Source organism: Physeter macrocephalus, chromosome 11 (genome assembly GCF_002837175.3).
Source record: "Physeter macrocephalus isolate SW-GA chromosome 11, ASM283717v5, whole genome shotgun sequence".
NCBI classification, from domain to species: domain Eukaryota; kingdom Metazoa; phylum Chordata; class Mammalia; order Artiodactyla; family Physeteridae; genus Physeter; species Physeter macrocephalus.
Genome location: NC_041224.1, coordinates 168,041,659 through 168,062,032, shown reverse-complemented (window position 1 = coordinate 168,062,032; position 20,374 = coordinate 168,041,659). Strand labels below are relative to the sequence as shown.

Sequence of the window (20,374 nt, the reverse complement as noted above, 5' to 3'; positions counted from 1 at the left end):
TTCCCTTTATGTTCTTTTTTTTTAACTTATCACTTTCATTTTGGTCTTGTTTCTTCTAAATGAACATGTTGTGCTGCCTATTGTTCATTGCTTGTTCTGTACAGAAACTTGTTTAAAATGATTTATCCTTGCTAATTTTATTTGGTTGTGGTTTTAATTTTTCTTGGGGCCCTTTGTTTATTCATTTGAAAGGCAGGCCTTTATTTGAACTGTTCTATGTTAAAAGGTATTTGAAATTAGAAACATTTAAATCCCTATCTCATACCATTCTCTATACTCTTCCATATGTTTGAAATACTTCATAATAAAAACTTAGTTTGACTAATGCATACACTAAAATCTCTTATTCTGTTGGTAAATCACAGGCCAACAATCATAATTTTATAAACTGTTATCCTTTATAAGACCCCAAGGGACTATAAGCTTACTTAAGTAGCATATAACCTCAATTCTACATCAACTTTTTGAATGATATGAACCTTACCTCATAGATCCTGGCAATTCCACAAAGTAGGGCTACTTCTCCTGGAAACTTATCTAAGCCTTGTTTGAAAAGATTTAAAGCAGTCACAGGTTGATCCAATGAGATGTAAACCTAAACCCAAGATACATTTCAATAAAAGTACTGGTTCTTAAAATAATAGCATTTGTTATGACAAGTTTATAATTACTGCTTAGTAACAAATTATCTCCTAGGTATTACAGTAAAAAAATTTCAGAAATCTGTTGGATTAATTTCCAATAATGATACTATACTTTTATCTCCACATGTTGTAATATGAAGCATTCATTCATTTATTCATTCAGCAAACACTTACTGTGGACTTACCATTGTCACAGAGACTGGCCAGGACTAGAAAAGAAAGGATCAAGGGAAAATCTTTTTAGGATGGAACAGACATAAGTATATCTATAGGCTGGCACTAAGGACCAATTATGAGGCTGATTTTGAAGATGCTGGAGAAAGAGGGGATGACTCATGGAAGAAGGTCTGAGAAGGATCAGCCGGGGAGAGCCTCTGGAGATGGTGGTTTGGGAGAAAGACCCTCGGAAATAGAGGAGAAACAGATTTGTAGGGTACAGGGTCAGGGAGTTGAGAGGGTTGGCACTTGATAGTTTCTGCTTAATTAGCAACTGGAACATTAGCGTGGATAAACCATATACTTATTAGGAATTTCTAAAATAAGAGAATTATAGTTTTATGTATAGAAACATAAGATTATGACATTTTTTTCTTCATGATCTTGGATCCTTTGTTTCTTCCTAAACATTCAGATTATGCTTTGAAGAGGCCCAAATGGATACACAGAAAACTGCTGGCAGTGTTTACTGCTAAAGTATGAGATTAGAGGGAAGGGTATGGATGAAAACTTCTCAATTATTACGTTACATGCTTCTGAACTGCTTTTTAAAATATAGTAAGTATATAATTCCACATACTAAGTAATATAAAATATTTAATAATTTTTAAATTAATCTAAAATTTTAAGAAATAACGTAGTACCTGAAATCTGCTTGGTCTCTATTACTGAGCAATAATTCCTTCACATATTAAAGAAAATAAATAAATTGTACCTCTATACAGTCATGTAGGCAACAATGGATTTAAACAAATCAATTTATGAAAAATAGTCAAATTAGAACTATTAAATATGACTCTAGTCATATTTAACAATAGTTAAAAAGTACATTTTTTTAACATGTGGCAAGTGATTATCAATTAAGATGATAGTCAAATACTGTGACCTGAGTTATAATTTCAAGCTGTCAGAAAAGTTTACTGTGATGTTTAGAAAACTCTTTAAGAATTTTAACATATAATGTATAGAAGATACTTAGAACCAGATAGTTTCAAATATTTATGAAAAACCACTATAAACATACTAAGATTATCACAGTAAGTTTATATGGCAGAACTTCCATTGTTTCTTTTTAGTATGCAAACGTTAATACCATATTTTTTTAAAAATTTTATTTTATTTAATTTTTATACAGCAGGTTCTTATTAGTTATCCATTTTATACATATTAGTGCAATACCATATTTAAAAAGTAGTAGCACTTCCTTTTATATCTCATCTTCTTTTCAACCTCCTTTACCACACTTTTTTTTCTTTACCACACTTCTTAAATTTAGAAAATTCTTAAAGATATAGCAAGATGATGTCCTAACCACCACTTCAACAAATGCTTCTTTAAAGTAGCCTTGGTGAGGGTAAAGAAGTAACTTTATTCCAATACTGAAAATTCTAGGTGGCCCTTCACTTCTGTTGTGGTTTGTGGATGGCACTACAGGGCAGTGAGTCAGCTCTGGAATCAGAAATTCCTGGGTTTGAATGCTGGCAAATAGCCAAGTGAGCTTGAAAGTCTTAGTTACACGCTTTAAGTCTCCCTTTGCTTAAGAGTACAAAGGAAATGTTAAAATCTGCCTTGTGGTGTTGCTATGAGGGTTAAATTGCATATGGAACAGACCCGATAGAACACCTTACCACTGAGTAGGTGCTCAGTAAAGGGGAAATATTGTTTTTGTCATAATGGCAGAGCCAAAAAGTGAAGGACCTACGTAAAAACAATCCTTGCTCTCTATAGTCTGCTTAGGTGGGAGACAAGTGTGCTGCAGAAAAGTGCCCCTCTGGGGCTTGTTACCCATGCGGGTAGTAAGCCTGTGGCATTTTCTTCTGTTCTAATGGGGAATATTTCAAAGGTGTTGTCTTATTTTTCACGGCAATCAATTTTTCCTGAGATGGGTATTCTCCGTATGTTCTCACCTTTTTCCTTATTATTAAAAAAGAAAAACAACAACAACAACAAACTTAAGTCCGAACACATTAACTTGTCAAATATTCCTGAAAAAACTGGTAACTCCATGCACTTGTCAGAATTTAAACATTTACCCTGAGAAGACAGATTCCACTCAAATCAAGAATACTTACTTTTGCCAAGTAGAGAAATGTATCTACCATTTCCTGCTGCTTCAGGGCTGATTTAAATTGTTTTTCTGCTTCACGATACATTCCTAACCTAAAAACAGCCATTTAAAAAATTAGACATTCAATTTAAAATAAATACTACAGCATTTATTCATACCTTGAGGATATGAATTAGAGACAAATTACATCTGTAAGAGTAAGCATGTAGCAAAGAAGGTGATGTTATACACACATACATATTAACATGTATGGTTATATAGTTTAGGAAAAAGATGCCTGTTTTCCCATATTCACTGCCTAATGCTTAAATGGTATGTAGAGTCTGTCAGAAGCCTAGTCACAGCAGGACTAACAGCTGCCAGGGAGCAAGGTCACACCAGTTCACCACCCAAAGAGCTTATGATCAGCTGACATGTCACATGACCTCAATAAATGCTTAAAGCCTCCATTTTATTGGAAGAACTGAAGATGACATTTCTTTGAAAACATCTGCTTTGAGATAAAAGCTCATTTTTTTAAAGTGAGGTATAACTGACATACAACGTTATATTAATTTCAAGGTGTACAACATAATAATTTGATATTTGCATATACTGCAAAATGATCATCACAGTAAGTCTAATTAACATCCGTCACCATACATAGTTACAGAATTTTTTCTTGTGACGGGAACTTTTAAGGTTTACTTTCTTAGCAACTTCCAAACATGCAATACAGGATTAACTATTGCTGCAATGCTGTATGTGACATTCCCATGACTTGTTTATTTTATAACTGGATGTTTGTACCTTTTGACTCCCTACACCCACTTGCCCACCCCCTACCCTCCAGCTCTGTCAACCACCAATCTGTTCTCTTTATCTGTTAGCTTTGTTCTTTATTTTTTTAGATTCCTCACATAAGTGAGATCATACAGTATTTGTCTTTCTCTATGAGACTTATTTAGCATAATGTCCTCAAGGTCCATCCATGCCATCGCAAATGGCAAGATTTCATTCTTTTTCATGGCTGAATAATATTCCCTTGCATATATACATATATATACACACACATATATATTATATATATTTCTTTATCCATTCAACTTTTGATGGGCACTTAGATTGTTTCCATATCTTGGTTATTGTAAATAATGCTGCAATGAACATGGTGATGCAGATATCTTTTCTTTGAGTCAGTGTTTTCACTTTCTTCAGATAAATACCCAGAACTAGAACTGCTGAAGCATATGATAGTTCCATTTTTAAGTTTTTGAGGAACCTCCATACTGTTTCCTATATGGTTGCACCAACTTACATTCCCACCAACAGTGCATGAGGGTTCCCTCTTCTTCACATACTACCAACACTTGCTATTTCTCATCTTTTCAATAATAGCCATTCTAACAAATGTAAGGTGATATCTCATTGCAGTTTTGGTTTGAGTTTCCCTGATGATTAATTATGTTGAGCACCCTTTCGTGTACCTGTTGGCCATCTGTAATGTCTTCTTAAGAAAAATATCTATTCAGAGCCTCTGCTCATTTTTTAATCGGATTTTTTTTTTTTTTTACTATTGACTTTCATGAGTTTTTTTGTATATGTTAGATGTTAACCCCTTTTGGATATATGATTTGCAAATATTTTTTCCCATTTGGTAGGTTGCCTTTTCATTTTTTTCATGGTTTCCTTTGCTGTGCAGTAGCTTTTTAGTTTGAAAAAGTCTCACTTGTTTATTTTTGCTTTTGTTGCCTTTGCTTTTGGTGTCAAATCCAAAAACTCATCACCAAGACCACGGTTAAGGAGATAACTGCATATGTTTTCTTCTAGGAGTTTTATGATTTCAGGTCTTACATTCAATCTTTAATCCATTTTGAGTTAGTTTTGTATATGGTGTAAGATGGTGGTCCATCATTCTTTTGCATGTGGCTGTCCTATTTCCCAGCACAATTTATTGAAGAGACTGTCCTTTCCCCATTGTACATTCTTGACTTTTTATAAATTTTTTTAAATTAATTAATTAATTTTTTTGTTTTTGGCTGCATTGGGTCTTCGTTGCTGCGCACGGGCTTTCTCTAGTTGCAGTGAGGGGGGCTACTCTTGGTTGCGGTGCCTGGGCTTCTCATTGCAGTGGCTTCTCTTGTTGCAGAGCACAGGCTCTAGGCACGCGGGCTTCAGTAGTTGTGGCATTCAGGCTCAGTAGTTGCGGGTCACGGGCTCTAGAGCGCAGTCTCAGTAGTCGTGGCGCAAGGGCTGTTGCTCCTCGGCATGTGGGATCTTCCCAGACCAGGGCTCAAACCCGAGTCCCCTGCATTGGCAGACGGATTCTTAACCACTGTGCCACCAGGGAAGTCCCTCTTTTGTAAATTAATTGACCACATGTGCATGGGTTTGTTTCTGGGCTCTGTATTCTGTTCCATTGATCTATGTGTCTGTTTTTATGCCAACAGCATACTGTTTTGATCTCTAGAGCTTTTTTAAAAATTTAATTTTATTTATTTATTTTTTATACAGCAGGTTCTTATTAGTTATCTACTCTATACAATCCCTATAGCTTTGTAATTTGGTTTGAAGTCAGGGAATGTGATGCCTCCAGCTTTGTTTTTCTTTCTCAAGGTTGTTTTAGTTCTTCAGGGTCTGTTGTGGTTCCATACAAATTTTAGGATTGTTTGTTCTATTTCTTTGAAAAATGCCATTGTAATTTTGATAGGGATCGCACTGAATCTGTAGATTGCTTCAGGTAGTATGGACATTTCAACAATAATAATTCTTCTAATCCATGAATGTGAAATATCTTTCAATTTACTTATGCCTTCATCAATTTTTTTCATCAGTATCTTATAGTTTTTGGTGTACAGGTGTTTCAACTCCTTGGTTAAATTTATTCCAACTTATTTTATTTTATTTTTTGATGCTATTGTAATTGGGATTGTTTTCTTAATTTCTCTGATAGTTTGTTATTAGTGTACAGAAAGCACCAAATTTCTGTATATTCATTTTGTATCCTACAAATTTACTGAATTCACTTATTAGTTCCAATAGTTTTTTGGTGGAGTCTTTAGGATATTCCATATATAGTATCATGTCATCTGTAAACAGACAGTTTTACTTCTTCCTTTCTGATTTGGGTACTTTTATTTCTTTTTCTTGCCTAAACTTCTCTGGATAAGACTTCTAATACTATGCTGAACAAAAATGGTGAGAGTGGGCATCCTTATCTTATTCCTCATCTTAGAGCAAAATCTTTCAGATTTCCACCAATGAGTATGACTTTAGCTGCAGGCTTGTCATGTACGGCCTTTACTATATTGAGGTACATTCGCTCTACACCCGCTTCGTTAGAAGTTTTTATCATAAATGGATGTTGAATTTTGTCAAATGCTTTTTCTGCATCTACTGAGATGATCATGTGATCTTTATCCTTCATTTTGTTAATGTGGTGTATCACATTGGTTGATTTGCATATATTGAACCATCCCTGCATCCCTGGAATAAATCCCACTTAATCATGGTTATGATCCTTTTAGTTTAATGTTGAATTTGATGTGCTAATATTTTGTTGAGGATTTTTGCATCTATGTTCATCAGTGATATTGGCCTGTAATTTTCTTTTCTTGTGGTGTCCTTGTTTGGTTTAGGTATCAGGGTAATGCTGGAGCCATAAAATAAGTTCAAAAGTGTTCCCTCCTCTTCTATTTTGTGAAACAGTTTGAGAAAGATTGGTATTAATTCTTCTTTGAATGGCAGAATTTACCTGTGAAGCTCTCTTGTCCTGAACTTTTGTTTGTAGGGAGTTTTAAAATTACTGATTCAATCTCCTTACTAGTACTTGGTCTGTTGAGATTTTCTATTTCTATGACTCAGTCCTGGACGATTTTATGTTTCTAGTAATATATCCATTTCTTCTAGGCTGTCCACTTTGGTGGCCTATAATTGTTCATAGTAGTCTCTTATGATCCTCTGTATTTCTGTGGTATCAGTTGTAACATCTCTTTCATTTCTGATTTTATTTATTTGAGTACTCTCTCTTTTTTTCTTGGTGAGTCTAGTTAAAGGTCTGTCAATTTTGCTTATCTTTCCAAAGAACTAGTTCTTGGTTTCATCGATCTTTTCTACTGTCTTTTTAATCTCTATTTCATTTATTTCTGCTCTGATCTTTGTTATTTCCTTCTTTCTACTAACTCTGGGCTTCATTTGTCCTTCTTTTTCTAGTTCTTTGAGGAGTAAAGTTAGGTTGTTTATCTGAGAATTTTCTTGTTTCTCGAGTAGGCATTTATTGCTAGGAACTTCCCTCTTAGGACCGCTTTTGCTGCATCCCATAAGTTCTGGTGTGTTGTATTTCCACTTTCACTTATTTCAAGGTATTTTTGGACTTTGCATAAACCTATTTTTAAACTCTAAACAATTTTGAGGTAAATAGTAATTGCCACTTGAGTAAAATAGCTGTACCATTTTATTATTCTACAAACATATTCTTTTCCTTTTTTTGTATCTAGTCTATGAACTTCAGACTTGTTCCTTGCCTAAATATAACTGTCCTGATGTCAACACCCACTTCTTCTGCCCAGGGAAATGATATAAATCATTAAAGCACACTTCAAAAAAAAAAAAAGCACACTTCAGCCTGTCCTTAATAGATCTGTTGGGCTTTCTCATAACTACTCATCCCCAGACATCTAAGAGCTACTTAGGCACTTTATGATAATGTTTTTATTTTGTAAAATAAAGTCAAAACAACATACAATATGGTCCATTATGTTACTTCCATTCTTGAAAGAATAGCTTTGTTCTTTTTTCCTAACCTAAGCCTCAAGTACTGGCATGGCTATACCCAGCTATTTGGGTATAGCCACACCAATGGACAATGTGGGACAATGAGGTTAAAAGTGACCCCCAAATCTGGCCTAAAGTTAGAGGATGTGTGATGTGGTAGAAGCCCCTACCGCTTCAAAGGTCCCACAACTTTTACAAGGAGTATTCATAAAATGTTATCAGAGAACTCTGAAGTTCTGAAGAATGGCTTTATATTGATATACAAAGCTTCAACTGAACATTCAAGTCTTAAACACGTGGCTGAAGTTCAGTCACTGAATTCCATGAACACCTAATTATCCATGAGAGTCTGTATATTTGTAACTAAGTTGTCTCTTTTGAAAAACGATTTAAAAGGGATTACAATAAAAAGATACATGTAAAATAAGAATATGAAAACAGAAATAGATTTTTTAAAAAAACCATGGAGAATAAACAAATTAAAAAGCAAACAAGTAATCAGAGCTATTGAACCACCTGGAAACCAAAGAAAGGAAAGAAGAATGAGTCATATGTGTTTTATTACTGTACCCTTAAGAGATTATTTCTTCTAGTCCTATCAAAAAGGAATTTATCACAGGGGTTCCTGTGCAAAGGAAATGGAGTGGGCACCATGTGTAAAGAAAGTCTAGGAATAATGAAAACATCAGTCAAGTTCACAAACACAGGACAATATCAAAGAATCAGAGTCCAGAGATGATCTCCACCAACTGCCAACTTTTTCTCTCCAATTTAATTCAATAAACATTGTCAAGGATCAACTGCATGCACATTTAATGATGGTAAGGAGTTGCAAAAATGAAGATAACAACCATGTTCTGAAGGTACCAGTAAAGATTGAAACAAAACATATTTTAAAATAAATTTAATTGCATTATGGCCAATGAGAAAAAAAGTGTTTTGAGAGCACAGAGGAGGAGCAAACTAAGACAGTTTCAGCGAGGAAGTAACAGGCAAGATTTTGACAGCTAGATAGGATGGGGTGGGGGTGAGGGAATATCTCTGATGGAAGCAAACTATCAGCATAAGCACACAAGCAGGAAAGTACACAGCATGTTAGGGGAGTGCTGAGTTGTTGGGTTTAATTGAAAAGGAAAACACAACAAGGAATGAGAGATGTAACAGAAAAGTGCAAAGCTGTAGACTGGGACAAAATCATGGGTGCCACACTTAAAATCCAGACTTCATTTCAGAGATAATGGAGATTAACCAAAGAATCCAACAAGAGCTGTTTTTTTGCAACAGTTACTCTGACAGTGGGGTATACAGGAAGGACTGATGGGACAAGAAAATAGAGGCAGAAAACTCAGATAAGAACTTAATGTAGCAATTCAAACAAATGACACTAAAAGCCAGGATTAAAGCACTGGAGTGGGAATGCGTAGTAGTGGAGCAACTGTAAGAGCTACTGCAGAGGAAGAACCAGTAGAACGTAATGATCAGGAGCAAAGAGACAGAAGTCAATATGGGGCTACATTCTCTGGCAATCCATCCTTGACCTCTTTCTCTGGGCTCCCACTGCACCCTGCACTTGCTTCTATCATAATGGGCACCACATTTATAATTGTTTCCTGTTCTCTCTCCTCCATTCAACTGTAAGCCATTTGAGCAAATGAGTAAATGAATGAATGCTGAATACATAATAAGAAGCTATTAAGGAACAGAGAAGAACAATAATTAATATGACAAAATATACTCATTTAAATGCCATCTTATATGGATGGCAGAAGGAATCCAAGTTGTGCTTTTCTTTCATTATTATAGATTTCTGAGAGTTCTGCTTAGAAACTCAAGATTTCAAGCTTGTCTTCAGAAATTATATTCATAAGAATTTAATGTTATAATGGTCCAAAATTACCTTTTAGCAGAAAATACTTCCTCAATCTAACGGTAGGAAAAAATACTTCAGAGTTCTATGTGAAATATCTAAATGGAAAATAGTCTTAATTTCAATAGTAGAAGAATAAGCATCCTTTTTATTCTATTTATATATTTCCTTTTCCTCACAGTGTTTCACTAATAACTAAAGTTAATAACCATCGAAGGATGCTCACAGTACCTAGTCTACCTTGTTTTTGAATAATAAAAGACATATTTATCTTTATAAAATATAATTGTTCATTTGTCTCTATTTTTCAAATGCTCCAAGTGCATTTCAATATCAAGCAATCATTTCAGATCCTATTTACCAGTTGCTATATAATATTCATAAATTATTACAACTTTTTTTATCTCTCAATTAATTTGCTTAAAAATGTGTTTAAACATTAAGTGAATTAGTGTAAGACTATTTAGATCCTAGAGAAACACCATGGGATTGTGCAAATAGTAAAAGAACTGGCATCAGAAAGCTGAGCTCAAATTCTCGTTCTGCCACATATTAGCTACATGAATTTGGGAAAGTCACTTTATCTTTCTGAGGCTCAATTTCTCTCATCTGGACAAAGGGCTAATAATAGCAACTATATCCAAAGTGCCGTAAGATTTCAGTGAGATAATGTAATGTGTGGACAAGCTATCTCAACTATAAAGCACTTTACAGATGTGAGGCATCAGTAGAAATAAAAACTTGATGGGGAAAGAATCTAAAAAAAAAAAAGTGAATATATGAGTATGTATAACTGATTCACTTTGCTGCACACTTGAAACTAACACAACATTGTAAATCAACCGTACTCCAATAAAAATTAAGAAGGAAGGAAGGAGGGAGGGAGGGAGGGAGGCAGGGAGGGAGGAAAGACTTGAGAGCCAAGAGGAGTGGAGTGAGAACCAACAGACTCGATTCTAGTCCCAGGTCTGTTACTGACTAGTTCCTGATGCAAATCACAACCTCTCTCTGGCCTCAGCTTCCTCATCTGAAAAGGAGTATTGGATGTGATGGTCTCAAAGTTTCCCCTTCCCAGCTCTAAAATTTTACTATTCTAAAGGTGTCAGTTCTTAGTGCCATCATGTGATTGCTAAGTAAATGCTACCTCACGTAAGCCAAAGACACAGTTCTCATTTCTTCATGAGGAGATCTATCCCCCAGAAAAGGTTACCAGATTTGAGACTCTAAAATATGTTGCTGCTTCTAAGCCTTTTCCAAATAAATCAAAATTTTACCTGTAGTAACATTTTCCAATCTGTACTTTCCACCACCAGTCCTTGTACTGAGAATGCTCTGTGGAAAGGGCAGCCAAATCCAAAGCCTTTGAAAAACAATTCATTTTAGATTAGGATTTTCTTTTCTAACAATAAACAGAAACAATAAATAATGAAATAAACCATATAATTAGTATCAATCAAAACATGCATTAGAAATCAGACAGAAACTCAAGTTGCTCATGTCTCCAGATGGCCCCACCAATCTTCCCTAAATAATCAGTTCCAGACCAGAGGACTGACAGCAGATGAGAAGTATACAGTGATCAAAGGGAAGCAGATGTACAGTCTATTTGAATACAATTTTAATATACAAGGTACGAAACTGGTATTTAAAAATCCGTAAGTTTTTACCCTCTCCCAACCAAAATGCCTCCAAACCCAGTGGGAGTCAAGCCTTTACCACGTAAGGCAGGCCCAACTGCAGGCCCCACTTTAAAGACAGGTGTAAAGAAATAGAGAAAGATCAAGTATGCAGATAGAAAAAGGTTTGAAAACAGGGTCATGAAGAAGAGTGAAAGGAGCTGGGGTACTTGGGTAACTGCCGTCTTTTAACAACCATCATTCCATTATTCTGACATTACCTTACATGCCAGTAATTCTAAAGGTCAGACTTCCCTTCGCTGCAGACTGAAAAAGATCTTCTTAACTGCTTTTGTATTTTACATGTGTTTATCCCTTTCTCTCTAACGTCTTCTAGTTTGTTCCTTCTAGTGATTATTTAAGATCAGACAAGAGACATCTCATTAGGAATTAGGATTCTATACCAAAAAAGTGGAAACCATTTGGACAAAGAGGAAAGAAAATCAATCTTTATACAAATTTAAAGCTCACAGAAATCTGAAGCTCATATAAAGATTTGGTGAATAAAAACTCAGGTTATTAGTTTTAAAAGAATTCTGATTTTTAAATAATACTTGTTATTCTTTCTCTTAAGGTTGAAAACCTTTTATTCTTTAGTCAGTATTAACATCATGACGATATCCAACAGCTCAGTTAAAGTAACTCTTAGATTTTCAGTTCTATAATCTCAGAATGCATCCCATATTATTGCCCATTTCTTAATATTAACTCTTTTCTGAAATGAATGCCAGAAGAGCTCCTTGAATCTCCTACTGCAAAATAAATAACTTTCCTCGTGTTCCCCATCTTCCCTCGCTCCAGGGGAGACTTCTAAATATGCAAACCATTTATAAAGGAATGGTGTCACCATGCTGAGGTTCTAATGGACTTGAAAAATCAACACCTCTACTTGAAAGCTATGGAAATTAAAAACACGCTACACACTATGTTCATATGCTTATTTTTCTTTTTTTCCCCAAGGAAGAGGTAAAAATGGAAGTGAAAAATGAAGAAAAAAAGTATAATTTCAATTATCATTATCTCTGGAAATACCAGAAAACCATATTTCAATCAGCTCAGTTCAGGAGTAAATTGTAAATATCTGAATATATTCATTTTAACTTAATCCTTTAAAAGACCTGTTCTAGTGAATAGATTAGATTCACTTTCATGTTTAATATAACAGACCTTCTATTTTTCAGAAAAATATGTCATTCTAAATTTTTTTTACACATTCTAATTTTTCCAAGATTAGACTCAGTGCTGATTACAGGCTGCTGATTTTGCTTTCAGATATGGTTCCTATGTAGGATCCACATGTTTGTCTAAACCAATTAAGGAAATTAATATGAATTACTGATATAGAATAAAAATGGTTAAAAAAAACATATTAATGATCACTCTTCATTTGAAGACTGGGGCTGCACTAGACAAAACCACTTGTGACTATTTCAAATGGACTCTAAATTCCCTGAGGACAGGCATCCACTTAACACATCTCTGTTGTTCTGCAATGTCACTGTGCGGTTAAGAGGCCCTCAAGAATTATTTGTTGACTGAATTAATTCGATTCTTTACTTCTGACTTACGTTGAAAATAACTTAAGAACCAAACAAAACTGTCATAGTAATAAGATTCATAATTTAAAGCTATTAACATTTTAAAATTTTAAAGAGGTTACTGAGAGCTATATTTCTTTAAAGTCTTCCCCAGTTTTTTAAAATAAATTACTATATACTTATATTTAAGGATCTTTGAATAAGTCAATCAATCCGATATCTAGATATTAATAAAGACCTAGAAGGTCATAAATAAAAGGCGTAAGTTTATAAAAGTCCATAAGAACAGGAAACCTTGGCAGATCTCGACAACATGTTTGTGAATACATCCAACTGGGCGTCCCAGTGACCTTCCTAAGTAATAGTGCTCCAACCTCTAAAGTTTAAAAAACAGTCATCCTTTCACTATTGTTAGAGTTGCGACAACTTCAGCATGACGAAATTAAAGAGCATATGGAAATAAAGATTCCAGAATCACCAACCCACATGCCCCTTCAGTTTGTCAATATTGCCAGTACTGCCCCAAGAAGGAAGAGGAAGGGAGGAAGTTATTAAGAACTCAAAGGCAGAAATACAGTTTTCCATAGAACAAATTCTATTTTTTTCAATGTAGCTGAAAAAACAACATTCCTCAACAAAATTATGTAAATGCCAAGATGCAGAACAACATCTTCAGGATGAATAAAGACATCATCACCATGACCTATAAACAGCATATGATCTGTTAACTTTCTGAACCCATTGCCTACAACTCTTCCCCTTCAAAGACCTCAATCCAGCCACAGTGGCCTCCTCACTGTTCCTTAAACAATCCAAGAATGCTAATATTCAGGGCCTTTGCAGTTAAAGTTCTCTCTGATTTGCATGCTCTTCCTCCACCTAACCATATGGTTTGTCTCCCTTCATACAGGTCTCTGCTTAAATGTCTTTTCAGAGTGGACTTCACTGACCACCTCCCAGCCCATATAAAATGACATCTTCCCCCATGTCATCTATTCTCTTACCCGGTTTCCTTGCTTTATTTTTATACTGCTTATCCCATGACATTTTTATATATTGTTAAGTTTGCTAACCGTCTCTATTTCTTGCCCAACCGGAACATAATCTCCAAAAGAGCAGAGATTTTGTCTGCTTGCTTCACTCTGTAATCTCAGGGCCTAGAACAGTGCCTGGCACATTGTAGTGGCTCAAAATATGTTGGATGAAAGAATAAATGTATCTGCAATAAATGAATTAATCTTCAAAAAGTCAGGATATAACTTTATGATACTCTAGTAGTTACAAATATCTACTCATTTATAAAATGGGATGGTATTTGAATGTTTCTTTTTAATGACAATGTAACTACATGATTTTATATATCACCCTGAAACCCTCTGACCAGCTTTATATTAAGTGAAAATGGCATGTACTGACTTTTATTTACAGAAATGTGCATGGTTTCTCAGTTGCCCCAACCTTAGTTTTCTCTTTTCTCGATGTGACCACATCCACTATCACTTCATTGTCGATAACTCCCATACTCTGTGTATCTGGCCCAGGCCCCCCTACATTTTAGTGTCACAGCTTCCAATACATGCAGTGACATCTCCACTTGGATAGCCTTTCACAATTTCAAACTAAAAATGCCTTCAAGTGAATTATTCAGCTTCTTTACAAACTGACGTCCTTCCCTAATAATCCCATTTCTGTTAGTAAAACAGTCATTCTTACAGCATCTTTAAGAGGCAAGTTTGAGCTGTGTCTTTCCTTTGTCTCCCATACCAAATCTAGCATCACGTTCTGTCACTTCTTTCTCTAAAATGTCTCTGACACCCCCATTTTTGAGAATATGGTTTATTTATTTCTCTTTCCATACCTTGCTAATGTTTTTACCCTTCTTTTACATTTTTTCCCTCTCTTTCCAAAAAATACTACTGATTTTATGGATTTTTACTAATTTTATCCCCTGATTTTTCCCCTTGATCTTCGGTAACAATTTCACATTCTGGCAATTACCTTTTTAACTGTTTCATTATGTCAATTTTATTTCCTCAGCTAGATTACATGGCTTGTAGAGGCAGGAACAAATATCATATTTTTATTAATTTTCCTAGTACATAGCATAATGGTTGACACATAGAAAACACAACTGAGAAAACTGCTTTTGTCTTCCTGAATACTTAATATACAAGGTTCTTTCCTTGAATAAGAAAATGACAGAAAATACTATCATTAGACACTGTAGAATTAACTACATTTGATTGGACAAGATTTGTGAAGTTACTGCTCATTTGCATATTAGCATGTTGAAAAATGACACAAATGGAGAAGTACTGAGCATGTAACCTTAAAATTCTCTGTTGAAAGGCTACCAAGATGACTGATTATTGATTATTGTTGAAGCCGGGTGATGGTTGATACAGGCTCATTATACTCTCCACTTGCACATGTTTGAAATTTTCTATCATAAAATGTTAAAGGGGAGGAGATGGGGAACACTACAAAGAGACCAGAAATACATGTATTAGTAAACCTATAATCACTATATATGGACCAAAGAAGAAAATGGATCAACAATGCTAACTATTAGTATAAAAAATAAACTTTAACACAAACATTCTACGCAGCATTCTCAATTATCTATATCTTGCCCTTTAATGGAGATCTACTACTCTGTGGATCAGGCACAAGTCTTACAACTTCTATAGTTATACAAAGTTTCCTATTGAAACTGACAGTGGATTTGAAAGTATCAGTAATTCTCCAATCTTCATAATTCCATCTGTTTATAAGGTAAGAAATAGAACATTTCAGAATCTAAATCCCCAAAGTCATAAAAATCACATTAAAAAATAGTGCAAATTCAAAACTTACAGTCTTAACATCATTTTCATGATGAAAGATATACTCAAACAAAGCCTGTGAAGAAAAAATGCAAAAAATACATTAGATTTTATGTTAACAAAGGTACTTTATTGTTATATCAAAACTCAAAGGCCATTTTGACAGCAGCTAGATTGAACCAAAATAACAAAGTACTCTAAAGTACCTGGGATTTATAAGTAAAGGGTCTATCCATCATTTGTTACAACCATTCATTTTAAAATAAGGCTACTTATTAACTGATTCCTGTTTTCACAGAATACGAACTGGAAAGCTCAAATAATTCAACAATTTTTTTCATATTACACATACTATTTTATCAGAAAGAGACAAATGAAAAGACCAACTTTAGGACTGTCATAAAACTGCATGTATTATACAGTGATTATGATATTAATAATGACACTTTAGACATGGGAAAATCTTGAAGTTCTTTCTGAAACAAAGTAGAGTTTAACTGTAAAGTAGGGCGTTTTTCCTTAATATGCAGATGCCTCTATGTGCAGCCAGGGCTGAGAATCATTATTCTAATACAGCCCCCAACCTATCTGGATAAATAAGCATTTACCGGACTACCTCTTGGTGGTACTACATTTGTCCATAATACCATTATTTTATACTTGCAAAGAGGCTAGCACCCCTGAAAGATATCAAGATTATTAACAGAGATGACTTGAAGGCAACCCAAAAAAGAAAAAAGAAATCAGGATGAGGCCCTCTTTAGAAAACTATTCCTAATCCTCCATTTGTTCTCTTATTAAAAAAAAAAAAAAAAGTTATGAGAGCAGTTGGTGTTACCACTGCCATGAAAAGGATGTTATAACACCCAAGACAGTGTCAAGAAGTCACCAGCCACCCCAAGCAATATGCCAATATTAGAAATGAGTCCTGATAAGTCAAGGCAAGTTGGGGACCAAAGACATAGAACGCTGGCATTATTTCTACAACACACTAAATAAGTGCAAAATCTAGTTCATCTAAATCTAGTAACATAGACCAGGTCTGTCCTGGAAGCAAACTAATTTGAGGGAAATGCCTCTACTGACTACACTCCCTGCTTAGAAAACAACAATGGTATTAAGTAGCCATTCAACCACCTCAAATAAATGGCCTAAAAAGATACGGAAACAGATATTCCTCATAAAGGAAAGGGAAATAAGTAAAACTTTATGATTTGCTAAATGAAGTTGACTGGGTTGCTATCAAATAAGAAATTAAGAAAAACATCATTGGCATTATTATAGTCTGATTCCTTGTTTGCCAACTGGCATTCCTTTTCCTGATTTAAATTTCAAGTCTGTATGGCTAGTGTCCTTTTTCATTTTCCCTAGAGTGTTTAATATTTACTAAATATGTTAAACGCCAGTAGAACTGATAATAGTAATGAGCTCAGCACTCATGCACAGAATTCATAGAGATTACAGCTAAAAACCTGAGCTAGGCTTACACCAGTTTCCAGAAGCTAACTGCTCCTGGCTCTGAATTCTTCCATGCTCACTTCCAAACTTTTCTATATTGGAAAGGTCACGAACATCCTCCTTTCTCTCCCTCTCCCTCTCCCTTCTCACTCTCTTATCACTTTTTCTCTTGCTCTCACTTTCTCTTTAATTTAGAGGAGCATTTAATAGTTAGAATTACTAATGTAGTTGGCTTGCTGCTGTCTGGCTCAAGTAATCCTGATTGAGATGCCTGATTAATTACTAATTAGAAAGAGAACTTTTTTTTTTTTTTTTTTTGCGGTACACGGGCCTCTCACTGTTGCGGCTTCTCCCGTTGCGGAGCACAGGCTCCGGACGCGCAGGCTCAGCGGCCATGGCTCACGGGCCCAGCTGCTGCGCGGCATGTGGGATCCTCCCGGACCGGGGCACGAACCCATGTCCCCTGCATCGGCAGGCGGACTCCCAACCACTGCGCCACCAGGGAAGCCCCTTACTAATTAGAAAGAGAACATTTTTTTATCTTCTTTTTGACAGTTCTAAAATCCTACAAGGATAGAAAATTATTTTTCTGAGAACAGTCCAAGCTGAAAAAGAAAAATACACACACATACAGATGATCTCCTAAACTTCATTACCCAAAGATGGTGCTGCACATCTGCTTTCTTTGTTATAAATTGCTGTTCTTTATTAGGAGAAAAAGAATTTCCTATTATAATGGTATATATGCTTTATTTCTGATTGACTTTCCTTAACTCAATACTAAGAGAAATTTTAGATATTAGAATAATTAAACATTTCCATTTCAGTCAAGACAAGGTCTTTTCTTCACAAATTTTTATCCATTTCCTGCAATGTTATGATAACAGTTTGAACATTACTTCATAACATAAAATAATTTTAAGTACATACCTTTGCCAATTTAGGTTTCTGGGCATATTTTGTTAAATTCAGTCTAGATAAATTTATAAAAGGTCCATCAGGACTTGTAAGCATGGAAGCCTATGGGGAAAAATGATAGAACAAGAAATCTGAAACTTTCTCTTGAAACACAAATTGAGTTTAATGTGCATAAAATTATAAAGCCAACACAAGTAAAAAGAATCACCTTCAAAAATTTTCCATACAATTCTCTACTCTAAAAATAGTGAAAAATGATTAACATAACATAAATTACTTTGGTCATACAAGGTTATGGTAAAGCTGACAGAAATTACCGTTCCCAGCCTGACAAATCTTCCAGATGAGCTGGTGATAGGGCGAGCTGTGTAGGCAGTTCTGGGTGTTCTGATGGCCTGTTCTATAGTGCCTGGCCTTCCACTTTGTGTGCTGGGTCTAAGGAAACCTGTAATGGGTCTTCCAGCTTGAGTGATCGGCCTGTGAAGATTGTAAATTGTTAAAATACAAAGAAGATCAATAAAGGAAGATTCTCATGCAGCCTGGTCAATATTTAGTGGCAAAGGGAATGAAATAGGAGTATACTGAACATACCTGACAGCGGGACTAGGCCCTCCTGTCTGATTATTTCCAGGGAGTTTCAGAGATGTTCCAGGACCTATAAGATGAGATGGCAAATTCAATTTGTATATTATTTATTGATCTGTAAAAACTGTCCACTAACGCAATTTTCACAAATCTTCTAGCCTGGTGAAAAAGACATTAGTAACATAAATGTATCCAGAAAAATGTGTTTGAGATTAATATTTATTGAGTACCTATCATGTTACTTTTGTTATTACATTTAATCTCCACACTAATTCTGTAAGGTAGGTAGTACTAACCCATTTAGCAAAGGCTTAGAGATTTAAGTAAACACGTCAACCTGTTAGTAGAGCCAGCATTCAAACTCAAGACAGGCAGGCTCCAAAGCTCCAACACATCAAAATGACAGTTCTATACTCATAGTTTATTTTTCATACAAACTTCTTCTCCCTGTAAAAGATCATTTACCCCCAATATCTAGAATTTAGATATTTTAACTCCAAAAGAGCAAAATGATAGGGAAAAAAGACATCTTAACATGAAACATATGTACTTTTTTTCTCAATTTCCACTGAAGCATTAAACAGCTATTACCTTCCAAACATATATAAATGACTGATAACTGTCACAACTAACAAATTACCAGCAAGATACCATATGTCATGGTAATCATCCAATACCATTCACAGCAGCACACCTGCAAGCTGGGACTAGGCCATGGTGACAATCCTGATGGACATTCACTGCCTAGCAAATCACTCCGTCACCTTACATCATGCATTAGAGCAAATCATCTTCAATTATTACAATGAAGTGATGTTTTCAAATTATCATTTTTTTAGAACACTTCTGTTGTTTGGATGCTTCCTGTGTTTAGACTCTCAGATAAACAATCTTTGATATATTAGATAAGCAGTTCAGATAGAATGCGTTTTTATAAAATATTTTAAAATGCATAATATAGCTTCTACTGAAAAATAGTTATACATCAATCTCACACCTTAAGTTTAAGATAATATAATTAAATTGTGCCTTTGTACTATAAGGCAGAATAGAGGTAATATTTTTTCATGCATACAGCGTGTTTCATGTATATGTCTTTTTTGGTTTTTTTTTTTTTTTTTGCGCAGTACGCAGGCCTCTCACTGTTGTGGCCTCTCCTGTTGTGGAGCACAGGCTCCGGACGCACAGGCTCAGCGGCCATGGCTCACAGGCCCAGCAGCTCCGTGGCATGTGGGATCTTCCCGGACCAGGGCACGAACCGTGTCCCCTGCATCGGCAGGCAGACTCTCAACCACTGTGCCACCAGGGAAGCCCCTATGTCTTATTTTTATTATAAAAAAGTACACATAGAGAGTATTCCTCCTCCTAATGGCTTTTCATTTACTTAACTGAAAAACCAGTACTTACGTGGAACCTGAGCAATAGCATTTTCATCCAGTATCATTTCTGCAATTCCTTCCTGTTCTACGTCAATTTCATCTATGTACACCATTTCAGTTAGTGCTCGTGCTTTTAAAATCCAGGCTGCCTAAAAAGCATAGATAAGATAAAGCATATCTTAAATTGCATTAGAAGTAGTACATAGCCTATAGAAAGCAGCCATCCTTTATTATTATCTAATTTTTTATCAAACGTATTTACCACACTTAATGTGCGATACTAATTTTTTTGTTTGTTTGTTTGTTTTAACATCTTTATTGGAGTATAACTGTTTTACAATGGTGTGTTAGTTTCTGCTTTACAACAAAGTGAATCAGTTATACATATACATATGTTCCCATATCTCTTCCCTCTTGCATCACCCTCCCTCCCACCCTCCCTATCCCA

The 20,374-nt window shown here is 35.2% G+C and overlaps 1 protein-coding gene across 2 annotated transcripts in view; it reads right to left on the bottom strand.

The window, feature by feature from the left end:
• TTC8 (tetratricopeptide repeat domain 8) overlaps window positions 1–20,374 on the bottom strand; it is a 52,010-nt gene that overhangs the window by 15,868 nt on the left and 15,768 nt on the right. For both annotated transcript variants that reach the window (XM_007117478.4, XM_055088678.1), the window contains exons 2-9: window positions 19,955–20,075; window positions 18,554–18,617; window positions 18,280–18,439; window positions 17,975–18,064; window positions 15,618–15,662; window positions 10,822–10,907; window positions 2,933–3,020; window positions 485–595 (exon numbers count right to left, since the gene is read on the bottom strand). In XM_007117478.4, coding sequence (XP_007117540.1) covers window positions 485–595; window positions 2,933–3,020; window positions 10,822–10,907; window positions 15,618–15,662; window positions 17,975–18,064; window positions 18,280–18,439; window positions 18,554–18,617; window positions 19,955–20,075 — 765 coding nt within the window. The remainder of the gene's footprint in view (window positions 1–484; window positions 596–2,932; window positions 3,021–10,821; window positions 10,908–15,617; window positions 15,663–17,974; window positions 18,065–18,279; window positions 18,440–18,553; window positions 18,618–19,954; window positions 20,076–20,374) is intronic.